Source organism: Polypterus senegalus, chromosome 1 (genome assembly GCF_016835505.1).
Source record: "Polypterus senegalus isolate Bchr_013 chromosome 1, ASM1683550v1, whole genome shotgun sequence".
Lineage (NCBI taxonomy): Eukaryota > Metazoa > Chordata > Cladistia > Polypteriformes > Polypteridae > Polypterus > Polypterus senegalus.
Window position 1 is genome coordinate 277,311,231 of NC_053154.1, and position 24,232 is coordinate 277,335,462.

General features: G+C 37.9%; 1 protein-coding gene across 1 annotated transcript in view; it reads right to left on the minus strand.

Annotated features, from left to right (window-relative positions):
* The window catches only part of abcc2 (ATP-binding cassette, sub-family C (CFTR/MRP), member 2), a 174,423-nt gene that overhangs the window by 129,849 nt on the left and 20,342 nt on the right, over positions 1-24,232 (minus strand). The window contains exons 3-4 of the mRNA XM_039775026.1: positions 21,219-21,365; positions 5,902-6,042 (exon numbers count right to left, since the gene is read on the minus strand). Of these exons, the coding sequence (XP_039630960.1) occupies positions 5,902-6,042; positions 21,219-21,365 (288 nt within the window). The remainder of the gene's footprint in view (positions 1-5,901; positions 6,043-21,218; positions 21,366-24,232) is intronic.

Sequence of the window (24,232 nt, forward strand, 5' to 3'; positions counted from 1 at the left end):
CTCCACTGTTCCCTTCACCAACATACCCACTGAAATCCGCTCCACTCACCACTTTCTGTCCCTTGAGTACACTGTTCATCACTTCATCCAACTCACTCCAAAAATCTTCTTTCTCACCCATTGCACACCCAACTTGTGGTACATATGCACTAACAACATTTATCATCATACCTTCAATTTCCAGCTTCATAATCATTACTCTGCCTGACACTCATTTCACCTCCAATCCACCTGGCCTTACTCCCCTTCCATTTAGTCTCTTGCACGCACAATATATATTAGCCTTCCTTCTCTCCATCATATCCACTAACTCTCTCCCCCTACCAGTTATACTGCCAACATTTAAAGTTCCTATCCTCAGTTCCACTCTCTTTACTTTCCTCCTCTCCTCCTGCCTCCGGACATGTCTCCCCCCTCTTCTTCTTCTTCGGCCAACAGTAGCCCAGTTTCCGCCAGCACTCTGTTGACTAACAGTACTTGTGGCGGTCGTTGTTAACCCAGGGCTCGAGCAATCTGGTATTGAAATTTTTATTGTTATCCGCATATTGACTTGGCAGAATTTTCCACCGGATGCCCTTCCTAACATAACCCTCCCCATTTATCCAGGCTTGGGACTGGTTTGTGCATCCCCTGTGGCTGGGTTAAAAGAATACACATCTATCTCATTTAAAATTGTCCAAAATATTTTAAGGGCAACATTCAACCTGTGAACGTTGTAATCGAGCTCAAGTCTCATTGGGCCACCTGTTTTGGGTGTGCACCAAATTAGCAATATCCTGGACCAAAATCTTCAAATGCGTTTCAGACAGCCTCGGAGTCACAATCCCTCCTAATCCATTAACAGTTGTGTTTGGTGTACTCTCAGATGGACAAAGAAATTGTAATTACCCTTACTTCACTATTGGCACGTAGACTTATCTCATTCAGGTTGCCCACCTCTTTTAAGTCAATGGGTAGCTGATGTTACATACCATTTGAAATTGGAAAAAATCTAATTCTCACTTAGAGGATGAGTTCAAAACTTTTTAAAAACTTGGCAGGATCTAATAAATAACATTTTCAAATTAGCTGTTATTGTGTGTAAAAGGATTCTCTTCCCTCTTTTCTATGCTTAAATTTTTACTCTGGCTGTTGGCCTTCCTCTCTTTAGAGTGGGGGTTGAATTGAATTTAAATTTAAGTTTGACTTGTTTGTGTAGAATGTTACTTGTTTTAATAAATTCAACAACAAAAAAAAATCTTCCATTAATACACATAAGAAATAAAAAAAAGGTTTCCCAAGAGTCAGTCCTCTCAGTATGAGAACTGAAGCTACCTCAGAGTTGTTTTTGTTTTTTTAATTTTATTGATTTTATTGTAATCATTCCATACAAGTAGATCATTTTTTACAAAGATAGGACTGAAAACAAATCAACCCCCACCCCTGAGAAAGAGAGCATGGTCAACAGAGTAAAACTTAAAGCTAGTTAAAATACATAAACTGATGAGTTTAATAAGCAGATAAAGATAAATGGAGAGGAAAAAGAAATGGGAAGATATTCTGCTCCCTCGGTGCTTTAAGAGCTTATTCTAAAATATTATTCATTAGATCCTGCCAGGTTTTGAAAAAGTTCTGCAAAGATCCTCTAAGTGCGAATTTGATTTTTTCCAGTTTTAAATAGCATATAACATCAGTTACCCACTTACTTAAAAGAGAAGAGTTAGGATTCTTCCAGTTTAGCAGGATAAGTCTACATGCCAATAGTGTAGTAAAGGTGATCACAGTTTGTTTGTCCTTCTCATCTTCAAGCCTATCTAAAAGAACACCAAACACAGCTGTTAATAGGTTAGGAGAGATTGTGGCCCCAAGGCTGTCTGAAAGGCATTTAAAAATTTTGGTCCAGAATGATGTTAATTTGGTGCAGGCCCAAAACATGTGACTCAGTGAGGCTGGGACTTGATTGTAGTGTTTGCAGGTTGGATCTTGCCCTGGAAACATTTTTTTTAAATGAGACAGATGTGCTCGATATATAATATTGAGTTGAGTAATTGTATGCTTTCCGCATATGGAGCTCGAGTGAATTCTCTACATTGCTACCTTCCACTCCTTTTCTGATATGTTGAGTGAGAGATCTTTTTTCCACTGTCCTCTTGGATCTTTGAAAGGGAGGGACTGTAAAATGGTTTTATATGTCAGAGAAATGCTGTCTGAGTCCTTAAAATTGACCAATATTTTTTCCAGCATAGAGGGAGGTGGGAGATGAGGGAAATCGGGTAGGTTCTGTTTAACAAATTTTCGAATTTGAAGATAGTGAAACAAATGGTGCTGCTGGAAAGTTAAATTTGGAATGCAATTGTTCGTAGGGCTGAGTTTGCATGTTCTCCCTGTGTCTGTTTGGGTTTCCTCTGGTTACTCCGGTTTCCTCCTACAGTCCAAAGACATGCAGGTTAGGTGAATTGGTGATTCTAAATTGTCCCTAGTGTGTGCTTGGTGTGTGGGTGGGTGTGTGTGAGTGTGTGTGCGTGTGCCCTGCCCGGGGTCTGTTTCCTGCCTTGTGCCCTGTGCTGGCTGGGATTGGTTCCAGCAGACCCCCGTGACCCTGTAGTTAGGATATAGCGGGTTGGATAATGGATGGATGGATGTTCGTAGGATGCAAAGACGTTGTCTATGTACAAAACTCTAAGTGATTTAGAGAGTAAGAACTTTTCCATATTCAAATCGCGATGTATAAAACCTACACTTGGCGTAAAGCCACACACTTTTCCACGGTACCTCATACCTTGTCATACGCAAGTTCTCCGCTCGGTTTTGCAGACTGGCAGCACCTAGCGTCAAAGCAATGGTACTGTTCCTGTGTGGTTACTCATTATTTTCCTGACGCGGCTTTATAAATACATTGAAACTAACCGCATATTGTTTATTAGTGTAATGCATCTGATTGTAATTAACTTGTAACAATATAATGGTCCAGGGAACAGCCATAGTATTCCAAATACCATAACTGCTTTAGCGTTGTTACTCTCACTTCTTCTTCTTCTTCTTCTTCTTCTTCTTCTTCTTCTTTCAGCTGCTCCTGTTAGGAGTTGCCACAGCGGATCATCTTTTTCCATATTACTCTCACTGTACCACTCGGAGTATTTATATCACTGTATCTGAGTGTGAATCACAGCAGCAGCTGATTGGAAAGAGAATTATCGGTATACAGTTTCATGGACACGCTGTCTCAGCCACAGCAAAACGTTTTAAAGCCTTTCCTGAAAGGACCTCGCGGTTCAGAAACAGTTTCATCCCAAGAACTTTAAATGCACTCAATCAATTGCACCTTGTAGAACTGTTTGTACTTATAAGTACAATCACCCCACTGTAAACTTGCACTACAGTTATAATATCGCACAACCTCATTTTAAGGTGAAATGCAGCAAAATATGTTAATTATATTATACAGATAAAACTTTAACTTCATTTAAATAATCTATATTCTTCACTGGGTCTGTCGTGAAGGATAGAATAATTAAACATGTACTATGAAGATATTTCAATGTTCCTTAAACATTTTGAAGAATCGGCGCTCTAAGCTTACAGATGCCTTAACGTCTATTACAAAGCTGATTGTGTGGTGATTGGTTATTTGGAGAAAGAAAAGCAAGGACTGCAGGGGCGGCTACGCCAATATATATTGAATATAAAACAGAAAGAGAAAATAACAACACAGCTAAAAACGCAGCAACAAATTTCGGCAAAAGTTAAATGCTTGTGTCATGAGCATGAGGTGGCTATGCAGTGTCTGCAACGGACGAGGCCATCCACCGTGCATAAGCTACCTTACTGACATTGGCGGGTGAAGGAGCCACTGATTCTTCTTCTGTCCAGTGTCACCACAAGACTAGAGCCGCCCCTGAGTACTGCTGCAATAAATTATTTCATCGAAGTGAAGCACATGTTTAATAACGTGCGTTAACTCCTATCATCATGAAAATTATATCACGTATACATCTCAGTATTTTAATTATTCACAGATGCTGTAATATCACGAATGTAATGGATTCTGTGTCCAGTTGGAGGAAGAGAGCTGGTTTAAGAAGCAAGTAGTGATTCACACACATAGGCACATAGAAGATCAAATACAAAAGCATTTAACGTGCTACTTTAATTACGATGCGATTTGAGAAACTGGTTAATTAAACGATTTTAAGATAAAGTTTATGATGTTCTACTTTAATGACAAAATAAACTACGTGATTAAAGTGGAAATGTCGAGATTGAAGTTGACATTTCGTGCTTTTTCCCCACTGTGTGGCTTTTTTTCTCTGTACCCTAATAAGCTTTAATATGACACTCAGACAGTGGGCTACAACTCAGCTTTTCACGGCGACTTTGATATGTGACTTCTTTTTTATTTCCAGCACCGTGCGATTTTGTGAACGTGAGCTTTCTAGTTTTTCCAACGCTCTGTCACTCGATCAACTTCAATACCACGGTTTATTTGAACAAATAGTATGTTTTTCCTTTGCCTCCACTTGGTATTCGCTGAAATTCTTACATTTCCCCCCATGCTTTTCTCATTGTCTTTTCACAGAAGGCTGATCTTAAGGGCGATTTATATTGATTTGCATATTCAAATAGGCGTAATTCTGGGAGGAGTTGGGGCATTACATAAAGCGTGTGCACGAGCGTTACTTTTATTGCTGGTCGGGATTTATGTAGCAGAAGAACGTGGAAGTTGGAGTACGCACAGATTCCTGCATCTGGATTTTTCTGTGCGTAAGCACATTTCGGCTTTTGTGCTTACGCCATGTTATAGTGCGAGTTCTACGCACGGCGTTATACATGAGGCCCCTGGCCTGTGTAGGTTCATCTATTTGTGTCAATGTCAAGGTTTTTATAGTTTGTATCTTTGCTGCCCTGTAATTAAATTGAAAGTTAGGTAGAGCCATGCCATCTTCTGCCTTTGGTCTTTGCAGGGTCGCTCTTTGGATACGTGGATGTTTTAAATTTCAAATAAATGAGGTTATGGTTGAATCTAATTTCTTTAAACAATTATCTATTGATGTATATTTGAATGTTCTGAAATAAAAAGAAAAGCTTAGGAAGGATATTCATCTTAACAACGTTAATTCTTCCAGCTAAAGTGAGATGAAGGGTTGACCATCTATGCAAGTCTTGCTTAATTTTTTTCATACAGATGCTGAAATTTTTTACTTGTGATATTTACCCCTAGATATTTGAACTGATCTGCAATTATAAAGGGAAGGTGTCCAGTCTAATATTGTATGCTTGAGAATTCTCTGGGAAGAGCACACTTTTATTCAAATTAATTCTGAGACCAGAAATCTTTGAAAATTCTTAAAGTGCTGTTAGGACTGCAGGCACAATTTTTTGTGGGTCTGATATATACAGTACCATATCATCTGCATATAGAGAAATTTTCTGTTCAATTCCTTCTCTGATAATCTCCTTTTCTGATAAGCATTTCAACAGTTAACTGCCAGTGGCTCAATGGCGGTTGAAAAAAGTAGTGGTGACAAGGGGCATCCTTGTCTGAGGTTTTAATTCTTCTACTCTTTCATTCACTGTCTGATCCCATTTAGTCTAATATAGAGTTATGGGGAAGGTACTAGTGAGAGACTATCCCAAGAGATTTGGACAATGTACCAGTTCACTCAGCCTCCTGTACTCCTTCATATGTGGCCAGTTTAGATTCTCTAGTATACCTAACCTGCATGCCATTGGGGTGCTGAAGGGAAAACCACAGAACCATTCATACTCCACAGAGTCCATAATCAGGCCAAATTCATAATTCCGTAACTGTAAGGCAGAAGAATGAACCCCTATGCCACCATTCAAACCGTCAGAGAATCTGAAATATTCATTTGATCAATCTGCTGTTGATTTTTTTTTCAGTGGGACATTAAGGTTGCATACCTGATTGAGTGCCATTCTCAGTAATGTTTGGAAAGGAAAGAGCCCACACAATATTGAGAGAAGCCAGAAGATGAAAAGAAGTGCCGACTCCCCTGTCTTGTCATGCTGGCGCACACTCTCTTGACAAAGAATCACTAAGACCTTGAAAAAGAGTGAAAGCAAAGAATTTATTAGGGAAGAATGTTAAGGATGCCACTGCATTACATTGAGTTCAAGTTCAGTGTCATATGTAGAAAGAGCAGTGAAATTCTTTTTTGCCAGGCTCCTTTAGAACAGTGACAATAACACAATGCCAGCAAAAGAGACACAAAAAATATAAATACAGGGCAACACATATGTTCACAATCATATATAATATGTATTTCCATATATACTATACATACACACTCAATGAGCAAATTATTAGGAGCGTCTACAGTATACACCTTTCTTTACCATGCAATTGGCTAATCAGCCAATCATGTGGCAGTAATGCAATACATAAACTCATTCTGATACAAGTCAAAGGCTTCAGTTCATATTCCCATCAAACACCAGAACATGGAAAAAAATAAATGTGATCTTAGTGATTTCCATCATCGCATGACTCTTGCTGCCAGAGAGGCTGGTTTGAATATTTCTGTAACTGCTGATCTCCTGGGATTTTCATGAACAATAGTCTGTAGCATTTGTTCAAAATGGTGCGAAAAACAAACTACTACCAGAAAGCGGCAGCTCTGCGGACAGAAATATCTTGTTGATATCAATGTCAGATGAGAACCTGTGATAAGAAGAAAAGTATCTCAGAATGCACAACACGTTAAACCTTAAGGCAGGTGGGCTACAACAGCAGAAGACCACATTGGGTCCCACTCCTGTCGGCCACGAACAGAAAGCTGAGGCTGCTTTCAGCACAAGCTCACCAAAATGGGACAGCCTGGTCTGATGAACCAAGAATTTTATGCTGCAGCACGCAGATAATAGAGGCTCACTGCCTTAAGTGTCCAGTCCAGGCCGATGCTGGTGGTGTAATGCTGAGGAGAATTTTTTCTTGCCACTCATTCTGCCCATTAGTAACAATCAATCATTGCTTGAATGCCACTGTCTATTTGAGTATTGTTGCTGACCATTTGTGTTCCTTAATGGCCACAATTTACCCATCTACTAATGGCTACTTCCAGCATGATAATGCACTATGTCTCAATCTGGTTTTATGTACATGGCATAATCTGAATTCTGTAGAACTCCTTTGTGTTGTGGTAGGGCAGGAGATTCGCTGCATGAATGTGCAGCTGACATATCTAAAAAAATTGTGTTTGCAATTAAGTCAACATTGAGTAGAATCTCACAGGAATGCTTCAGAGATCTTGTGGAATCAATGCCATGAAGAACTGGGGCTGTTATGACAGCAAAGGGAGTTCCTACTCAGTATTACTATAGTGATCCTAAGAATATGCTCAGTGGGTGAGTGTGTGTGTGTGTATATTGTCACAGACGACTGGGGTTCTGACCCGGCAGGGACGCCTAAAAGGACCGGAAAGTAGCAAGAATAGCTTCCGGGCCATGAGGGGGCAACTGCCCTGGAGCAGTAGAGTACCACGGGAGAAGAACAAAGAACTTCTGGCCTGTTGGGACCCGTGGCCACCGCCAGGGGGCGCCTCAAGCCTTGTAGGACTCGGAAATAGTTACTTCCGCCACACTCAGCAAGATGGCAGAGGAACCTGCCAGGGACGCCCAGAGTGCTTCCAGGGCAAAGGGCAGCACTTCCTGGTGGATGGACGTCATTAGACACCTGGAGCACATCCGGGCAGAAATAAAAGGCGCCGCCTTCCAGCAATCTGGGAGCGAGAGTCGGGAGTGGGAACTGGACGAAGCTCCCCTGGAGGAGACAGGCGGCCAAGGACTGAGAGAAAGAAGCCCATAGAGTGGTGATTATTGCTGTGAGCATTGTGTACTGTGTTTTGGACTTTATTTTCTGTATTTGGAGGTGTGTAATAAAAGTGTGATTTTTATAAAGATGAGGTCTCCAACTGGGGTGTCGGGCAAGTCTCACTATATATATATATATATATATATATATATATATATATATATATATATATATATATATATACAGTGGAATCTCAGAAGCGATCACCTCTGTATACTGAGAAATTCAAGATAAGAGGAAAGTATGAGCGAAAAATTCGGATCTAAATATGAGCATTGGCTCACAGAACGAGCCACGAGCCAGGCTGTGGTTATGCGTGACGCGAGTCCCAATCCACCTCGACTCGGGGATTCACCCAAACTGACGCTGCCAGCCCTGTCAGCTTACTCAGTGTTCCTTGTTCTCCCATAGCGTGAGGATCTATGCGTTTCTGCACTTGTGATTTCATTGTTTCGCTGTAGCAGTTCGCCGTATAAGCGTATCCAAAAATATTGCGGACATGCAGACGGAGAATAGGAGACGATTGCCCTCAAGAGGAGTACTAGGCTGTTGTACCGTGTTACCCATTATGAATGTAGAGAAAAGCCAAGCAAAATGACACCTTTTATTGGCTAACTAAAAAGATTACAATATGCAAGCTTTGATTACATATTGCCTGAAGAAGGGGCCTGAGTTGCCTCGAAAGCTTGCATATTGTAATCTTTTTAGTTAGCCAATAAAAGGTGTCATTTTGCTTGGCTTTTCTCTACCCTCAAGAGGAGAGAGGTGCGTGAGCGAGTGAGTAAGAGAGATAAGGAGAGAGGGGGGGGAAGGGCGCGCGAGCGAGCAAGAGAGATAAGGAGAGAAAAAGGGGGGGGGCGCGTGAGCGAGCAAGAGAGATAAGGAGAGAGAGAGGGGGGCGCGCGAGAGAGAAGAACCATCAGCTCAGTTATGATCACCTGACGCTCCGCAGACAAAGTGTATCCACACTTATTTATCAGTGTTATTTGTTAGAAAAATTTATTTTTATGTTGATATTTTTGGGGGTGCAGAACAGATTAACTGGATTTCCATTATTTTCAATGGGGAAGTTTTGTTCTAGATACAAGAAATTTGCTATACAAGCTCAGTGCTGGAACGAATTAAACTCGTATCTAGAGGTTCCACTGTATATATATATATATATATATACGGTATATATATATAGAGTGACCAGTTGGGGGTGCTAGCGAGCCCCTAAACACAGCCAACCCAACACAACTCAGGTTCAAATAAAATATTCTTTAAACCACGCAGCTCCAAATTACAATTAATCCAGCCAATACACAGACTTTAAATGCTTGCTTGCTTTCTTTCTCCTTTTCTATTTCTCTTTCCTCCTCCAATGAGCTTTGCCCGTCGCCTCACAACTCAGACTCCCTTTTAAGGTGGACCTGGGAGCACTACAGTGACATGGAGTGGCCAGTTGGAAGTACATCCAGGTTATAAGAAAGCCAGGGAGGTCAAAGGGCAGCACCCCTATCATCCCCCAGGGATCCCTAAAGAGCTGCACTTCCGAACTCCAATTCCCAAGCATCCCTGCGGGTGTCCAGACTTGGACTTTATATGAGGGACACTGCCACCTAGTATAATGGAGGATGGACTGCTCTCTTTTGTTGTCTTTCGCCGATTCAAGTAGCTTTCAGGCATCCCAATCAGGACAGGAATCATAACATGAGGCATCCTGACTGGGTACTGCCCCCTTTATTCCATCCTACCATTATGGCATCCCGGACGGATAAGGAGTTCACTTCCGACCTGGGCAGGCCGTTCTCTGGGGCATCTACTATATATATATATATATATATATATATATATATATATATATATATATATATATATATATATTATGAGGGGCGTTCAGGAAAAAAGATTGGTTTGTAAATATATACATTGGTTCAGATATTTATATCGGTTCAGATACATTGGTTTGAATATATACATTGGTTTTAATACATCCATTCAGATATATATTTCGGTTCAAATATATACATTGGTTGGGATGTATTGGTTGAGATATATACATCGGTTTGAATACATCCGTTCAGATTTATACATTGGTTTGAATACATCCGTTCAAATATATACATTGGTTGAGATATATATATTGGTTGATATACATTGGTTTAAATATATATATTGGTTAAAATAGATTGGTTTAGATATATACATCGGTTCAGATACATCCGTTCTGATATATATATTGGTTCAGATAGATCGGTTCAGATATATACATTGGTTGGGATTTATGGGCAGGCACAACGCGGTCACCCATGTTTAGCATCTCCCTTTTGCTTCATCATTGCTTCAACACTGTTGTAATTATTGTGAACATTTTATACAAGCAGCATACGCTTGTCTGTCGCGCTTTTGTTTCGTAAGCCCTATTTGTTGGGGCCCTCGATTTCAAAGCACTTTTTTCCTTTCATTATTTAAAACACTCGCGAGATACCGCCTCTTCGCCTCGCTCCGTCCCGCCCCGGCTCATTGTACCCGCCTCACTCGCTCCCTCTTGTCCCTCCCATGACAGATTCTTCTCAAAAGCAGAGTTACTAGAAAGCATTAATCACAACCACAGTACGTCCCATTTTTTCACCTCCTCAGACGCTGGTTTATCATTGGTGGAAAGCCCTGGTGACATCTGTTATTCCGTATTGGTAGCATTTCATTAAAGGGCGATCTGCTTCAGCAAGGAACTTAGTCCTGTTTGCTGAAAGGATTTTATGAAGGAAAACACTGGAGTTGCTCTGTTTCTTTAAATGTTCATCAGGGATCAAAATGACCAGAATATTCCCGCATCACAAATAACTGATGTTTAACTATTTTTATAGTAAAACTAACAAAACCACACACAAGCACGCATACGCCACACACACACTCACACTCACAAATCGTGGGTCGCACGTACTACTGATTAAGCGTATCTGTCAAGGACGATTATTTTTTCACCCCATAAAACAGATTCTTCTCAAAAGCTGAGTTACCAGGAAGCATTGAGTGCAACCGCAGTACCTCCCATGTTTTCACCTCAACAGACGCTGGTTTATCATTGACCAAAGCCGCCCGGTGATTTCTGTTATTCCGTATTGGCAGCATTTCATTAAAGGGCGATCTGGTTCAGCAAGGAACTTAGTCCTGTTTGCTGAAAGGATGTTATGGAGGAAAACACTGGAATAGCGCTGTTTCTTCTGAATGTTTATCAGTGATCAGGGACCAGAATGATCAGAATATTCCTGCTTCACAAATAACTGAGGTCTGTTTTTATTGTAGCACTGAGAAAACCAAACACGCGCGTACACAACACAAATACTCAAACTCACACATCGTGGGTCGCACATACTGCTGATTAAGTGTATCTGTCACGGACGATCATTTTTTTTTCACCCAATAAAACTTTAGTTCGTCAAAGTTAGAAAGCAGCGGTGATTTCTATTATTCCTTATTGGCAGCATTTAATTTAAAGATGATTCACTTCAACAAGGTGAAAGAGTCTCTTATTTTGATAGGGCGATCTTTTTTTAGGCTTAAGCATTTTTGATTGACTTACAAAAGAAAATAGCTATTACTTACCCGTAGTGCTCAAAATTATAATGCGCGTATCTATAAGGAAGAGGTGGTGGTAAGATTGCTGACTCGCAGTTAAATGATCACTGGTTTGTGTCCGGGGGGCTTCCTTTCTGTTATTTTATTTATTTACTTATTTATTTTTACAAATTGCTTTGAGTAGTAAGAAATGTAAGGAATTAATAACAATAATAATATTATTATTATTATTATTATTATTATTATTATTATTATTATTATTATTATTATGTAATGCATGATCAAATTCAGCCGCTGCGTAGTGGGGTATGAATAAGGACAATACCACGAGTTCATTGAAATAATTACACAGCAAGGTGCACACGCAATGCAAACATAATGTGTATATTATTGAAGTAAAGGTTCATATAAATTAATTATATTCAACTTTTTAACAAGTTGAGAGATGTCAACTGGTTAAAATGCACGAAATTATACATGTATTGCTTTATAGTCCACACATAGTGTATGTATATTATTAAAATAATGATGTAAAATTCCTATAAAATGGTATAGAATCTGCGTCGTAGACTTATTTTGTGTCAAATTTCTTCAAAGAAGTTTTTAATTAGTTTGCTTTAAAAAATCTTACGGCAAACATGTGAACCGTGAAAATCGCTGATCTTAATCAATTTGTTTTAGCGCATGCTCCGTGCAAAATGCTGTCATATCTGTTAATAAACATGCACGCACAGCGATGTCCTGATGTCTGCGTTCTAAGGCTGCAGGTAAATTAAACGCTATTGACGTTTTACTGGGGTGCTCTGTGATTGAGGGCGGACAGTAAACTTTGGTAAAATGATGAGCTCGTTAAAATAAATGTAGCAATCCATTGTCATGCTATAAGTGACAGCTTGCTCTTAAACATTTACACAGGTGGTTTTTCCTGGGAATAAAAAAGGGGGGAAAAATCCACGGAAAGGTTTTGTTGTTGAACTCAAATTTCACCTCCGCCATGTGAGCCAATCAAAACTATTGGAATGAAATATACAGTAGTTCTATATAAATAAATAAATAAATTTCCTATCACACCCACCCTTTCACCTCCTGTACATTGGAGAGGATTCTCATTTTCACAGCAGGTGCAATTATCCTATAAAACACATAGGAGTTCTCTGCACCGTTTTTCATGGGAGATTAAAACTCATCAAATGTATTTAAAAAACTTTTAGCAGCCTGTGGCATTCCTTATCTGCTGTGGTCCATTACAAAATGAACACCAGGCAGTTACAATTGTGCACAGTTTCTTTAATAAGTCTATTAGACAGTCTTTTATAACGTTTTCATATCGAGTGTGTCTCTTAATCCCTTCTAGCAGAGGAGACACTTATTTCCACAGCTTGGTCTATGCTGTAGAAACGCGTGCCCCGTCTTCTGCTTGTAAATTAACACTGGAATTACAAAACTGTCCATAGTTTATTTAAAGAGATTGAAGGAAGTCTTCTATATCACTTTTTGTTTACTATGTCCTTACTCATCCACTAATTAAAAAAATCAAGCGCTTACACTGTCTTTTTAAGTATGTCTATGAAAATCGCTGTGAGTAGCCAGAAAAATGCTATATAAATGTAATATATTATTATTATTATTATTTTGGTTTTTTAAATCCAAATAAACCTGATAGGACTTCTTCCAGGATATGTGCCACTCTAGGGTACCAACAAAGTCAAACTGATTAGGACATTTTGTGATCAGTTTGTTTAAAGTATATTAAACAAAATATAACTTTTCATCATCTTCTCATTTCTAATTTGGCATTTCAGGATACAGTACAGTATATACTGCAAATATACATTTAAATTGTAACCGCTGATAATTATTTACTGTGTGCTTGCGTTTTCCATAAAACAGCATCAATATGTGCACAAAGTATAAGTGATAAAACACACAAATTCTGACATTAGCATGACTGTTGAAGGAAAAACATGTATTAGAAAGTATTCTATGGAGTTTTCATAAATTAATCAAACCTTTTGAGTTTTCTTAATATATTTTGTAATCAGGTTTTTAAATTTTTTTTTATTTTTACTGCCACTTCACAGATCAACAATCCCCAACATGGTCACTGTCAGAATAAGTCTTTTAACTTTTTCCTGTGTCCATTAATACATTTTCTTGGTTTCACTACCCATCTGAAAGAGTTGGCATCAGGTTGGGTGGCACTTTTAAACTGTAGTAGTATGAGCAAGCGTCAGTGTGGTAAGCACTAGTTTGGCATTTCTTTCCGTCTCATTTTTTGTCCTGGGCCCAAGCCTGTAAATCTCTTTTGTAAATGGGTGGCTTGGATAGAGGACAGATACCAACAATTTTCAAGGCTATATTAAAACAATACTAAAAGATATTTGTGTATGTGTGTTGTAGTGCCCCATGTTGTAAGTGTTAGATCCATTGAAGAAGTCAACTTAAACAAAGAAAATGTACATTTTACAGGCTTGTTTGAAGTGTTTTACATTATAACCATATTTTTAATTGCTGCGTGAATATAATTTTTTAAAGAGGATGACCTTTACTATTGTCAAAAAAGACAAGCAGAGCAACAGGAGGAATATGAAAGTTATTTGTTGAGTTTAGGAGACAAAGGATACTTGTAAGGAAGTTCATGCCAGTGCTATTGGTGTACATTCTGGAATTTATAAAACTGCTGAAATTATTTCAAAAAAATGTTACTGGCCTGGTTTTATGCTGACATTAAAATGGCTACGTTTTCTGATAATTATAATCATTATTTTAATTAAAAGACTATAATTGTCAGAACAGATTCAATAAAATGTTTTAATATCTCAGTTGCTGTTTGTCGGACTCTTTAATTGACTTGTCCTACAAATGTGGATATTTGGTACTTCATTTGACAAATAATATGAATTTTTCCAAGTCTCATGTATTTCATATAGATAGATAATTAGATAGAACTTGTACTCTAAGGGAAAATGTGCTTCTTTTTAACAGAGGCTGAATGAATAAATAAATTAATATTAATATAATGAAAAACAGCCAATCCAATAAAATTGTCTAATGTTCATTCTGCAAGCAACAGTTGAAGCTCACAACTCTGACGCAAAAGCTCAGCTGTAGAAGTGAGTGTCCCTTTGAGTGGAGAGGATAATGGGACACAGTAGACTTGAAAGTGATATAGATGACTTTCAACAATCTTTTACCATGGATTTCAGACAATATTAGTTATCCAGGGTTCATTTTGAAAGAGCAGACAGGGTGCACACAAGCCCATGGATCTGCTCTAGCCATGGAAATGAGTGTTGCCTGTAGGGAATAGGATGCAAACACATAGTGGAGAAGATTATATAGAAAACTATATCTACAACCTTTTAAAATCAATTTTACATATTTTTAACTATCCGGTGTTCATTTTGTATAATCAGCAGTCAGAGGGCACACATTTTACAGCTCTACAGCAGCCATGGAAAATGAGCGTACCGACCAGTGGATGAGACATGCGTTTTCATTCCAATAGTTTTAATGACTCACATGGCTTGAGGTGAAATTTGAGTTCCAAAACAAAACATTTCCCGTGGATTTTTCCCCCTTTTTTATTCCCAGGAAAAAACACCTGTGTAAATGTTTAAGAGCAAGCTGTCACTTATAGCGTGACAATGGACTGCTACATTTATTTTAACGAGCTGTCTTTTAAATGTCTTTGTAAAGTGTTACTAGGCGTCGAGCAATGTATTATTATTACTGATATTTTACTAAATCTTACTATCCACGTTTCTTTGTTGATGATCCCGTTGAAGAATTTTTGGTAACAGAACAGTAAACACACCAAAACGACTAAAAACACAACTGACGACTGGTATTTTTCGATATCATTTTAACAAAGTTTACTGTCCGCCCTCAATCACAAAGCACCCCGGTAAAACGTCAATAGCGTTTAATTTACCTGCAGCCTTAGAACGCAGACATCAGGACATCGCTGTGCGTGCATGTTTACTAACAGATATGACAGCATTTTGCACGGAGCATGCATTAAAACAAATTGATAAAGATCAGCGATTTTCTACGGTTCACATGTTTGCCGTAAGATTTTTTTAAAGCAAACTAATTAAAAACTTCTTTGAAGAAATTTGACACAAAATAAGTCTACGACGCAGATTCTATACCATTTTATAGGATTTTATATCATTATTTTAACAATATACATACACTATGTGTGAACTATAAAGCAATCATGTATAATTTCGTGCATTTTAACCAGTTGACATCTCTCAACTTGTTAAAAAGTTGTATATAATTAATTTATATGAACCTTTACTTCAATAATATACACATTATGTTTGCATTGCGTGTGCACCTTGCTGTGTAATTATTTCAATGAACTCGTGGTATTGTCCCTATTCATACCCCACTACGCAGCGGCTGAATTTGATCATGCATTCACACGTAATAATAATAATAATAATAATAATAATAATAATAATAATACATATTATTATTATTATTAATTCCTTACTTTCTTACTACTCAAAGCAATTTGTAAAATAAATAGGTAAATAAATAAAATAACAGAAAGGAAGCCCCGGACACAAACCAGTGATCATTTAACTGCGAGTCAGCAATCTTACCACCACCTCTTCCTGTTAGATACGCGCATTATAATTTTGAGCACTAATTTTTATTTTATACTGTCATAAACAAATTACATCAAAAGTTTTTAAAAAGGCAATTTGAAGCAAAGAGGGTAAGTAATAGCTATTTTCTTTTGTAAGTCAATCAAAATGCTTAAGCCTTAAAACGATCGCCCTGTCAAAATAAGAGACTCTTTCACCTCGTTGACGTGAATCATCTTTAAATTAAATGCTGCCAATAAGGAATAATAGAAATCACCTCGCTGCTTTCTAAATTTGACGAACTAAAGTTTTATTAGGTAAAAAAAATGATCGTCCGTGACAGATACACTTAATCAGCAGTATGTGCGACCCACGATGTGTGAGTTTGAGTATTTGTGTACGCGCGTGTTTGGTTTTCTCAGTTTTACAATAAAATAGACATCAGTTATTTGTGAAGCAGGAATATTCTGATCAATCTGGTCCCTGATCACTGATAAACATTCAGAAGAAACAGTGCTATTCCAGTGTTTACATCCATAACATCCTTTCAGCTAACAGGACTAAGTTCCTTGCTGAACCAGATCGCCTTTAATGAAATGCTGCCAATACGGAATAACAGAAATCACCGGGCGGCTTTCGGTCAATGATAAACCAGCGTCTCTTGAGGTGAAAAATGGGAGGTACTGCGGTTGCGATCAATGCTTCCTGGTAATTCAGCTTTTGAGAAGAATCTGTTTTATGGGGTGAAAAATAATCGCCCTTGACAGATACGCTTAATTAGTAGTACGTGCGACCCATGATTTGTGAGTTTGTGAGTGTGTGTGGTTTTGTTCGTTTTACTATAAAAACATCAGTTAAACATCAGTTATTTGTGATGCGGGAATATTCTGGTCATTTTGATCCCTGATCAACATTTAAAGAAAGAGAGCAACTCCAGTGTTTTCCTCCATAACATTCTTTCAGCAAACAGGACTAAGTTCCTTGCTGAAGCAGATCGCTCTTTAATGAAATGCTGCCAATACGGAATAACAGATATCACCGGGCGGCTTTCCACCAATGATAAACCAGCGTCTCATGAGGTGAAAAAATGGGAGGTACAGCGGTTGCGATTAATGCTTTCTAGTAACTCTGCTTTTGAGAAGAATCTGTCATGGGAGGGACAAGAGGGAGCGAGTGAGGCGGGTACAATGAGCGGGCGGACGGAGCGAGGCTAAGAGGCGGTATCTGCGCGAGTGTTTTAAATAATGAAAGGAAAAAAAGTGCTTTGAAATCGAGGACCCCCAACAAATAGGGCTTACGAAACAAAACGCGACAGACAAGCGTATGCTGCTTGTATAAAATGTTCACAATAATTACAACAGTGTTGAAGCAATGATGAAGCAAAAGGGAGATGCTAAACATGGGTGACCGCTGTGCCTGCCCATAAATCCCAACCAATGTATATATCTGAACCGATCTATCTGAACCAATATATATATCAGAACGGATGTATCTGAACCGATGTATATATCTAAACCAATCTATTTTAACCAATATATAAATCTGAACGGATGTATCTCAACCAATGTATATATATCAGAACGGATCTATGCAAACCAATTTATATATATTTCAACCAATGTATCTAAACCAATGTATATATCTGAACGGATGTATTCAAACCGATGTATATATCTCAACCAATACATCCCAACCAATGTATATATTTGAACCGAAATATATATCTGAATGGATGTATTAAAACCAATGTATATATTCAAACCAATGTATCTGAACCGATATAAATATCTGAACCAATGTATATATTTACAAACCAATCTTTTTTCCTGAACGGCCCCTCATAATATATATATATATATATATATATATATATATATATATATATATATATATATATATATATATATATATATATTTAACACAGTTGTTTATATTCAAATATTTGTTATGAGTTTTTGTTCATTAATGTTACAACATAAACAGTTTCTTTAACCTTCTTCTTCATATTTTCACTGAACAAATACCCTTCACCTATCTTTTGTCCCTAGACATAAAATTATTATTAAAAGTGACTAGTTTGCCTCCATTTCACTAGACTAACAGTGAAGTAAACCATTAATTTCTTGCTTTGATGTGCACACAAAACACTGCAAACACATATTTACACTCTAACATTTGTCATGATCTTAGTCATTAAATCTGTGGCTTTCACTTTAAATGCCAGCTTCTGGCTAAAAGAGTAAATGTGGTCATGTTGACTGTAGATAGCCCTGGTTATTGAGTAGTCAGACACTGCAGGTGTCCTTCTAAGCTCTTTCTTGAATAGAAATCAATTTTACTGTTAATAAGGTCTGCCATTTTATTAGATGCTTTCAGTGTGTGTTATACTTTTCTGAGAAATTACACAAAATGTTCAACCATATATCTTGCAACACTTACAAAGTATCAGTAAAGTGTTTATTTATGTCTACAATGTGACATACTAAAAAAAAAATAACTCTTGAGTTTGGAGTTGTGCGAGGTGGCTTAACTGAGACGAATGTTTTGATATTAAATCTTTAGTAAACGGCCTGTGAATCCTTCATGTTAAAAAGTAATTTTGCCATCATGTCAATATGTTACACTGCACAGAGATAACTAACTTATCTACTGATGTTTTATAAGTTTTAATGAAGACTAATAGGCAGCCAAATGTGAAAGACTGAGAGACTCAAGAGGAGCTTTTTACCCTCCATGCCACCAGAATCCTGAACTCTTGAACATTTGAACCTAAAACTTACTACAACTCACTGCACAGATACTTTATACTTTTCACTGTTTTCACTATTTCAGACTTCAGAGTTCGGCTTAATTGTAATTTAATTTAACTTAATTTAAATGAATTGATCTGATCTTAGTTAATCTCATCTAATTTAGTTAATTTTATTATCCTCTTTTTCCTATTTATTTTATTGTGTGTTTTCTTTTGTTTTGCACAGTCCTGGAGTAGACCAGCTTTTCATTTCACTGCACATTGTACCTGTATAGCTGTGTGTGTGATGAATTAATCTCTTGAATCTGTTGAAGAAGCCTTTGTTAAGGTCTTGTTGCTTAAGAGTAAATGAGTAAAAGATGCATTTTTGCAGTAGCTAAACTGAAGTGTTACCCATGTGTCTACGGTTCTTTACATTAAGAGAAATAAAAATTCTCTTAACATTTTGTAAAGTTTCTAACTGTGTTCTTATATTCTTTTTGAACTCATCTGAAAAATTCACTGTACTCATTCCTTTCAGAATTTAGAAAATTCAGTCATCTTCTTCTTCTTTCGGCTGCTCCCGTTAGGGGTTGCCACAGCAGATCATCTTCTTCCATATCTTTCAGTCCTCTACATCTTGTTCTGTTACATCCATCACCTGCATGTCCTCTCTCACCACATCCATAAACCTTCTCTTAGGCCTTCCTCTTTTCCTCTTACCTGGCAGCTCTATCCTTAGCATCCTTCTCCCAATATACCCAGCATCTCTCCTCTGCACATGTCCAAACCAACGCAATCTCGCCCATCTGACTTTGTCTCTCAATCGTCCAATTCAGTCATGTTACCCCTGAATCTTCATGTTCTTAAACTGACAGGTTCAGCTCCTTTAATCGTTCCTTGTAGCTCACATCTCTCAGACCCGGAATTAGCCTAGATGATCTGCTAATTGTCATTACAAGTGAAAAGTTTGATAAAACAACCACACATTTATGTCCCTGAAGAGCTTTACAACTGGTTGTGCAAGATCTGGTTTGATAGCTTTTTTGTAAACTTTAAGTTTTAGGAAAACAGCAAAATAAAATGATTAGTTGTAAGAGTTGAGCAATGAGGGGTCAGCAGGTCCCCTGGGATTCAGAAAAATGTCTTCCTTGTCACTCTAATTCTGTAGGGAATGCAGTCAACAAAAGTTTAAAATCAGGGTGACAAATGACGCACAATTTATGTGATCAGGATTATGTTTTCTTCTTTACGCCTTCAGACAGTTTCACTGAGCAGATAGTAAGTGATCATGGACTGATGTTTGCAGGTTTCTGGTTCATACCCAAATTATGACCATCTTTGGTACCCCAATAAACACAATGTGCCATAGTGACTAAAGCACTGGACTCTTAACTGCAAGGCTGTGAGTAGCTCTCTCCCCCTCTGCATGTCATTTAGCCCACTCTTGAACTGTACAAATATATATTTAAAAAGTTGTAAACTGCTCTAGGATGGTATTTACTATTGAAAGAGTGCTATAGAGAAGGAAGACTGTCTGGAATGAATGGTCAGTTGATGCACTTACCTTTATAAACTGTGATATACACAGAGCACTTTATTATGATATCATAAAACAAGCAGGCATAAGATAATCGCTTAACAAGACACAACCAAACCTGCTTATTCCAGTTTAGGGCCATCAGCCTGTTCCAGCAGCATTGGGCAGAAGCAGGCAGTCCACTTCAGAGCCCCCTCACACAGAGCCAATTTGGAATCGCCACTCAAGTGTGGAACATTTACTAACTGGGGTTTTTCCTTGTGTACCGATATGGATTATCACCATCCAGAAACTAAAACAAGCCCAGCGTCACTTCTTCTCTCCCCTTCTGCTATGGCTGAATGAAAAGCAAAACACCCCGGGAAGCATTGTCATTCAAAGTCTCCTGGCAGAGCAGACGACACTCATGATAGAAGACAGCATCCAATGACTTTTAGATGGCAGTGATGGCTACAGCATATTTATGACTTTAGTACAACTTTACCTGAAATGAGCTCTCGGTGAAAATGAATCTCTAGGCTTGAACCCCAAACATTTTTACATTTCCTTTTTCCAAACAGTCATCAGGAGAATGTGCAAAGTACAAATGGACTTTGACCACCAGTGGGATTCAAACTCAGGATGCTGCATTGGGATGGTAGTACTACCCACTGCACCACTATGCTTTTCCAAGATAATAACATTACTTTTATTAAAGAACTTCATCTTTTAAATTCTTCTCCATTAGAAGTAAATTTATAAAGTAAGGGTATTTTACACTCCTAATGCCCCCATCTCCTCCATCAGCATTTCTCATAGCTTGACCTAAAATGTTTGTGTCCTTTTTTGAGGGCTTGCAAGATACTCCACCATACACCTGGAGAAGCTATTTGGAATTTTGGAATTTTAAGTTGTTGTTCCTAAAATACAACAAAAGCAATGAACTCAAAGGGTGATTTTACTCTACTATACTTTAAATAGTGAGTCCCACCTTACCCATGAACAGGCATACAAAATTGGATTTGTGTAAAGAACTGCCGGGTTGGGCTTTTCACGAGTTGGATCTTGGTAGTTCCCATAATCTTCAGCCACAGTGATGGCGATGCCAGCAACAGCTGTGAGAAACAATAAGGCCACCAGCAACTGTGAGGAAACAAAAAAGCAGTCGGTTACTGAGACCCTTACAATGAGTGAGAAGAAAAGGCAGAAGTGAATGTTTGAATTCAACAAGCAAATAAACATGGGAAGGTCAACACAAAAATGCAACACAAATGAAAAAAATCTGAATTAGCATAAGCCGCCTTAACTTGGGGTGTTCATAAGAAATGCAATGATTTACTTCATGAGACAGATTTACATAATAGCCAAGAATAATCATATTGAATATTTGAAATATTAAGATGTGTGCTTCAGTTTAAATGTTTAAAGTCTTTATTTTCACTTGTAATAGACATTTGTCATTTTTCACTTCCTGATCGAGGTCTATAGAATGCTAGGTCCCTCTTAAGGATCGAAGATAACATCATAGTCATAACAACTAACCTTGTCAAAATCAGTACCTACATGCTTATGTTTGAAATTTGATATTTTTAGCCTTTTTGGAGTGACTCTTAAAGGGCCAGGACCAGCAGTAAAGAATCAAATATCAAAAATATTATCACATTCATAATGTGCAATTTTGAAATTGCATAAAATAAAATTTCTTTGAAGTTTTGTGAAAAGAAGTAACATTTTTTTATTTTATTTATCAAATAACAACCATCCATCCATTTTCCAACTCGCTGAATCTGAACACAGGGTCATGGGGGTCTGCCGGAGCCAATCCCAGCCAACACAGGGCATAAGGCAGGAACTAATCCTGGGCAGGGTGCCAACCCACTACAGGACACACACAAACACATCCAGCACACACTAGGGCCAATTTAGAATCGCCAATCCACCTAACCGGCATGTCTTTGGACTGTGGGAGGAAACCGGAGCACCTGGAGGAAACCCACGCAGACACAGGGAGAACATGCAAACTCCACGCAGGGTGGACCCAGGAAGCAAACCCGGGTCTCCTAAATGCGAGGCAGCAACGCTACCCACTGCGCCACCGTGCCACCCTCAAATAACATTCCATACAAATAAGTCAAGTTTTACAAGACTTTGTTTGAAACAAATCAACCCACACCCATGAAAAAAGAGAGCTTGGCCAGCAGAGTAAAACTTTAATAATAGTAAAAATATGTAGATAGCTAAATGAATAAAAATAAATAGAATAAAAAAGAGGGGAGAGAATCTGCTTCTTCAATTTAAATGTTTATTCTAAAATGTTATTGATTAGATCCTGCCAGGTTTTGAAAAAGTTTGCACAGATCCTCTAAGTGAGAATTAGATTTTTTCCAATTTCAAATAATATATAACATCAGTTACCCACTGACTTAAAATACGTGAATTAGTATTCTTCTAGTTGAGCATGACAAGTCTATGTGCCAATATTGAAGTAAAAGCAATTACAGTTTGTTTGTCCTTCTCCACTTTAAGCCCATCTGAAGGTACACCAAACACAGCTGTTAACACTAGAATTACCAGAGCCTACGAAAAAACTCATAGATGTGTCCCACCTTAAAACTCTTCGCACCTCTCCGTCAGCATCTTTTGTCCTTTAAATGTGTTCATAAGCAGTAAACAGCAAGCAGCCTGCTATCACATCCATGCACAGTTTTGTTGTATAGAGTGAAAAGTCAAGCAAAATGACACATTTTATGAATACTATATTGTTATTTGGAACACTTGCATTTCATGTGTGTTCCGTGTCTACAACGATCTATGTAAACACATTGTTAAAACAGAAGTGTTTTTCATGTTTTAGTAATAACTGACAAAATGTAGACATGAAGTGTATAATGTGTGAAGTCTGAAGTCCAAATATCAAAGAAACACATTCACAAAAGGTACAAATAGAACAGAACAAATGTGCTTCCATTCAAAAATATAACTGTAGAAAAAGAACCCGCGTTAGGGTGCGACATTGACACACAGTTGCTACGACAGCTTTGGTAGTGCAACTGTATGAGCTCTTGACTGCTAATCAAAGCTTCATGGGTTCGATCCCGGATGAGTCCATTTTCAGAAGAGAGCGGCTTGTAATTCTTACTATTTTAGAATAAAAACATACATTTGATTCCAGTCTGTAACAGCCGGTGTAATTTATGATACGTGTAAAGGTTAGCTTTGTTTTTTTTTTTATTCAGTTTTATTCTCTCAGCCGCATTCACAATCCCAACTGCCACCCCCCTGCATTTGACACTGCTGTTTTCACATAGACGCGCTATAACAGAGATAAACTCAAATCATGACGATGGTTCTACATCGGATCAAAAATGCACTCTTGCCATCACTGTACTTTGTATATGTACATGGGAAGCTCTGCATTCTACTTATGACTGTAGGAAGTAAGTAAATAAATAAAGGTAAATAGGTAAATAACATTTGATCTGGCTTTTATGTAAGTAACATATAAATGTATGCAAGAGCCAGATCGAATGTTATTTGTTCCTGCTGGGATTGACTTTAATCCTCTGCCACCATGAATTAGACTATGTGGAGTTTTGAAATGTTAGGTAAAATATCTCTCTACATTTATTTCATCAAATTCCTTAGGGCTAAATGTTATCCATTCATATAAAGGATGTCATTCTTGGGTAATTAAAATGTTGTCAAATAATCCCAATATTATGACCACAGATATTTGTATACATTTACAGTTGGCGAAGATTTGTTCTACAATTTAAGAGTGTTGCTACTTATTCAAATTCAGCATATTTCACTTTCTGCTCACCATTCAGTTAGGCTCCATAATGAAATGGCTGTCTAGGTGAAACAGTTACTACTGATCAGAATGAAACAGTAAAATTTTCCCTCCCACTGCTTTATTATGGAAACCTTTAACTTTTTCTAGAGGAAATAAAGGCTTAATAGCAGGTACAAAAACAGTGCTGAGTCACAGATGTGAAAAGCGCACTGCC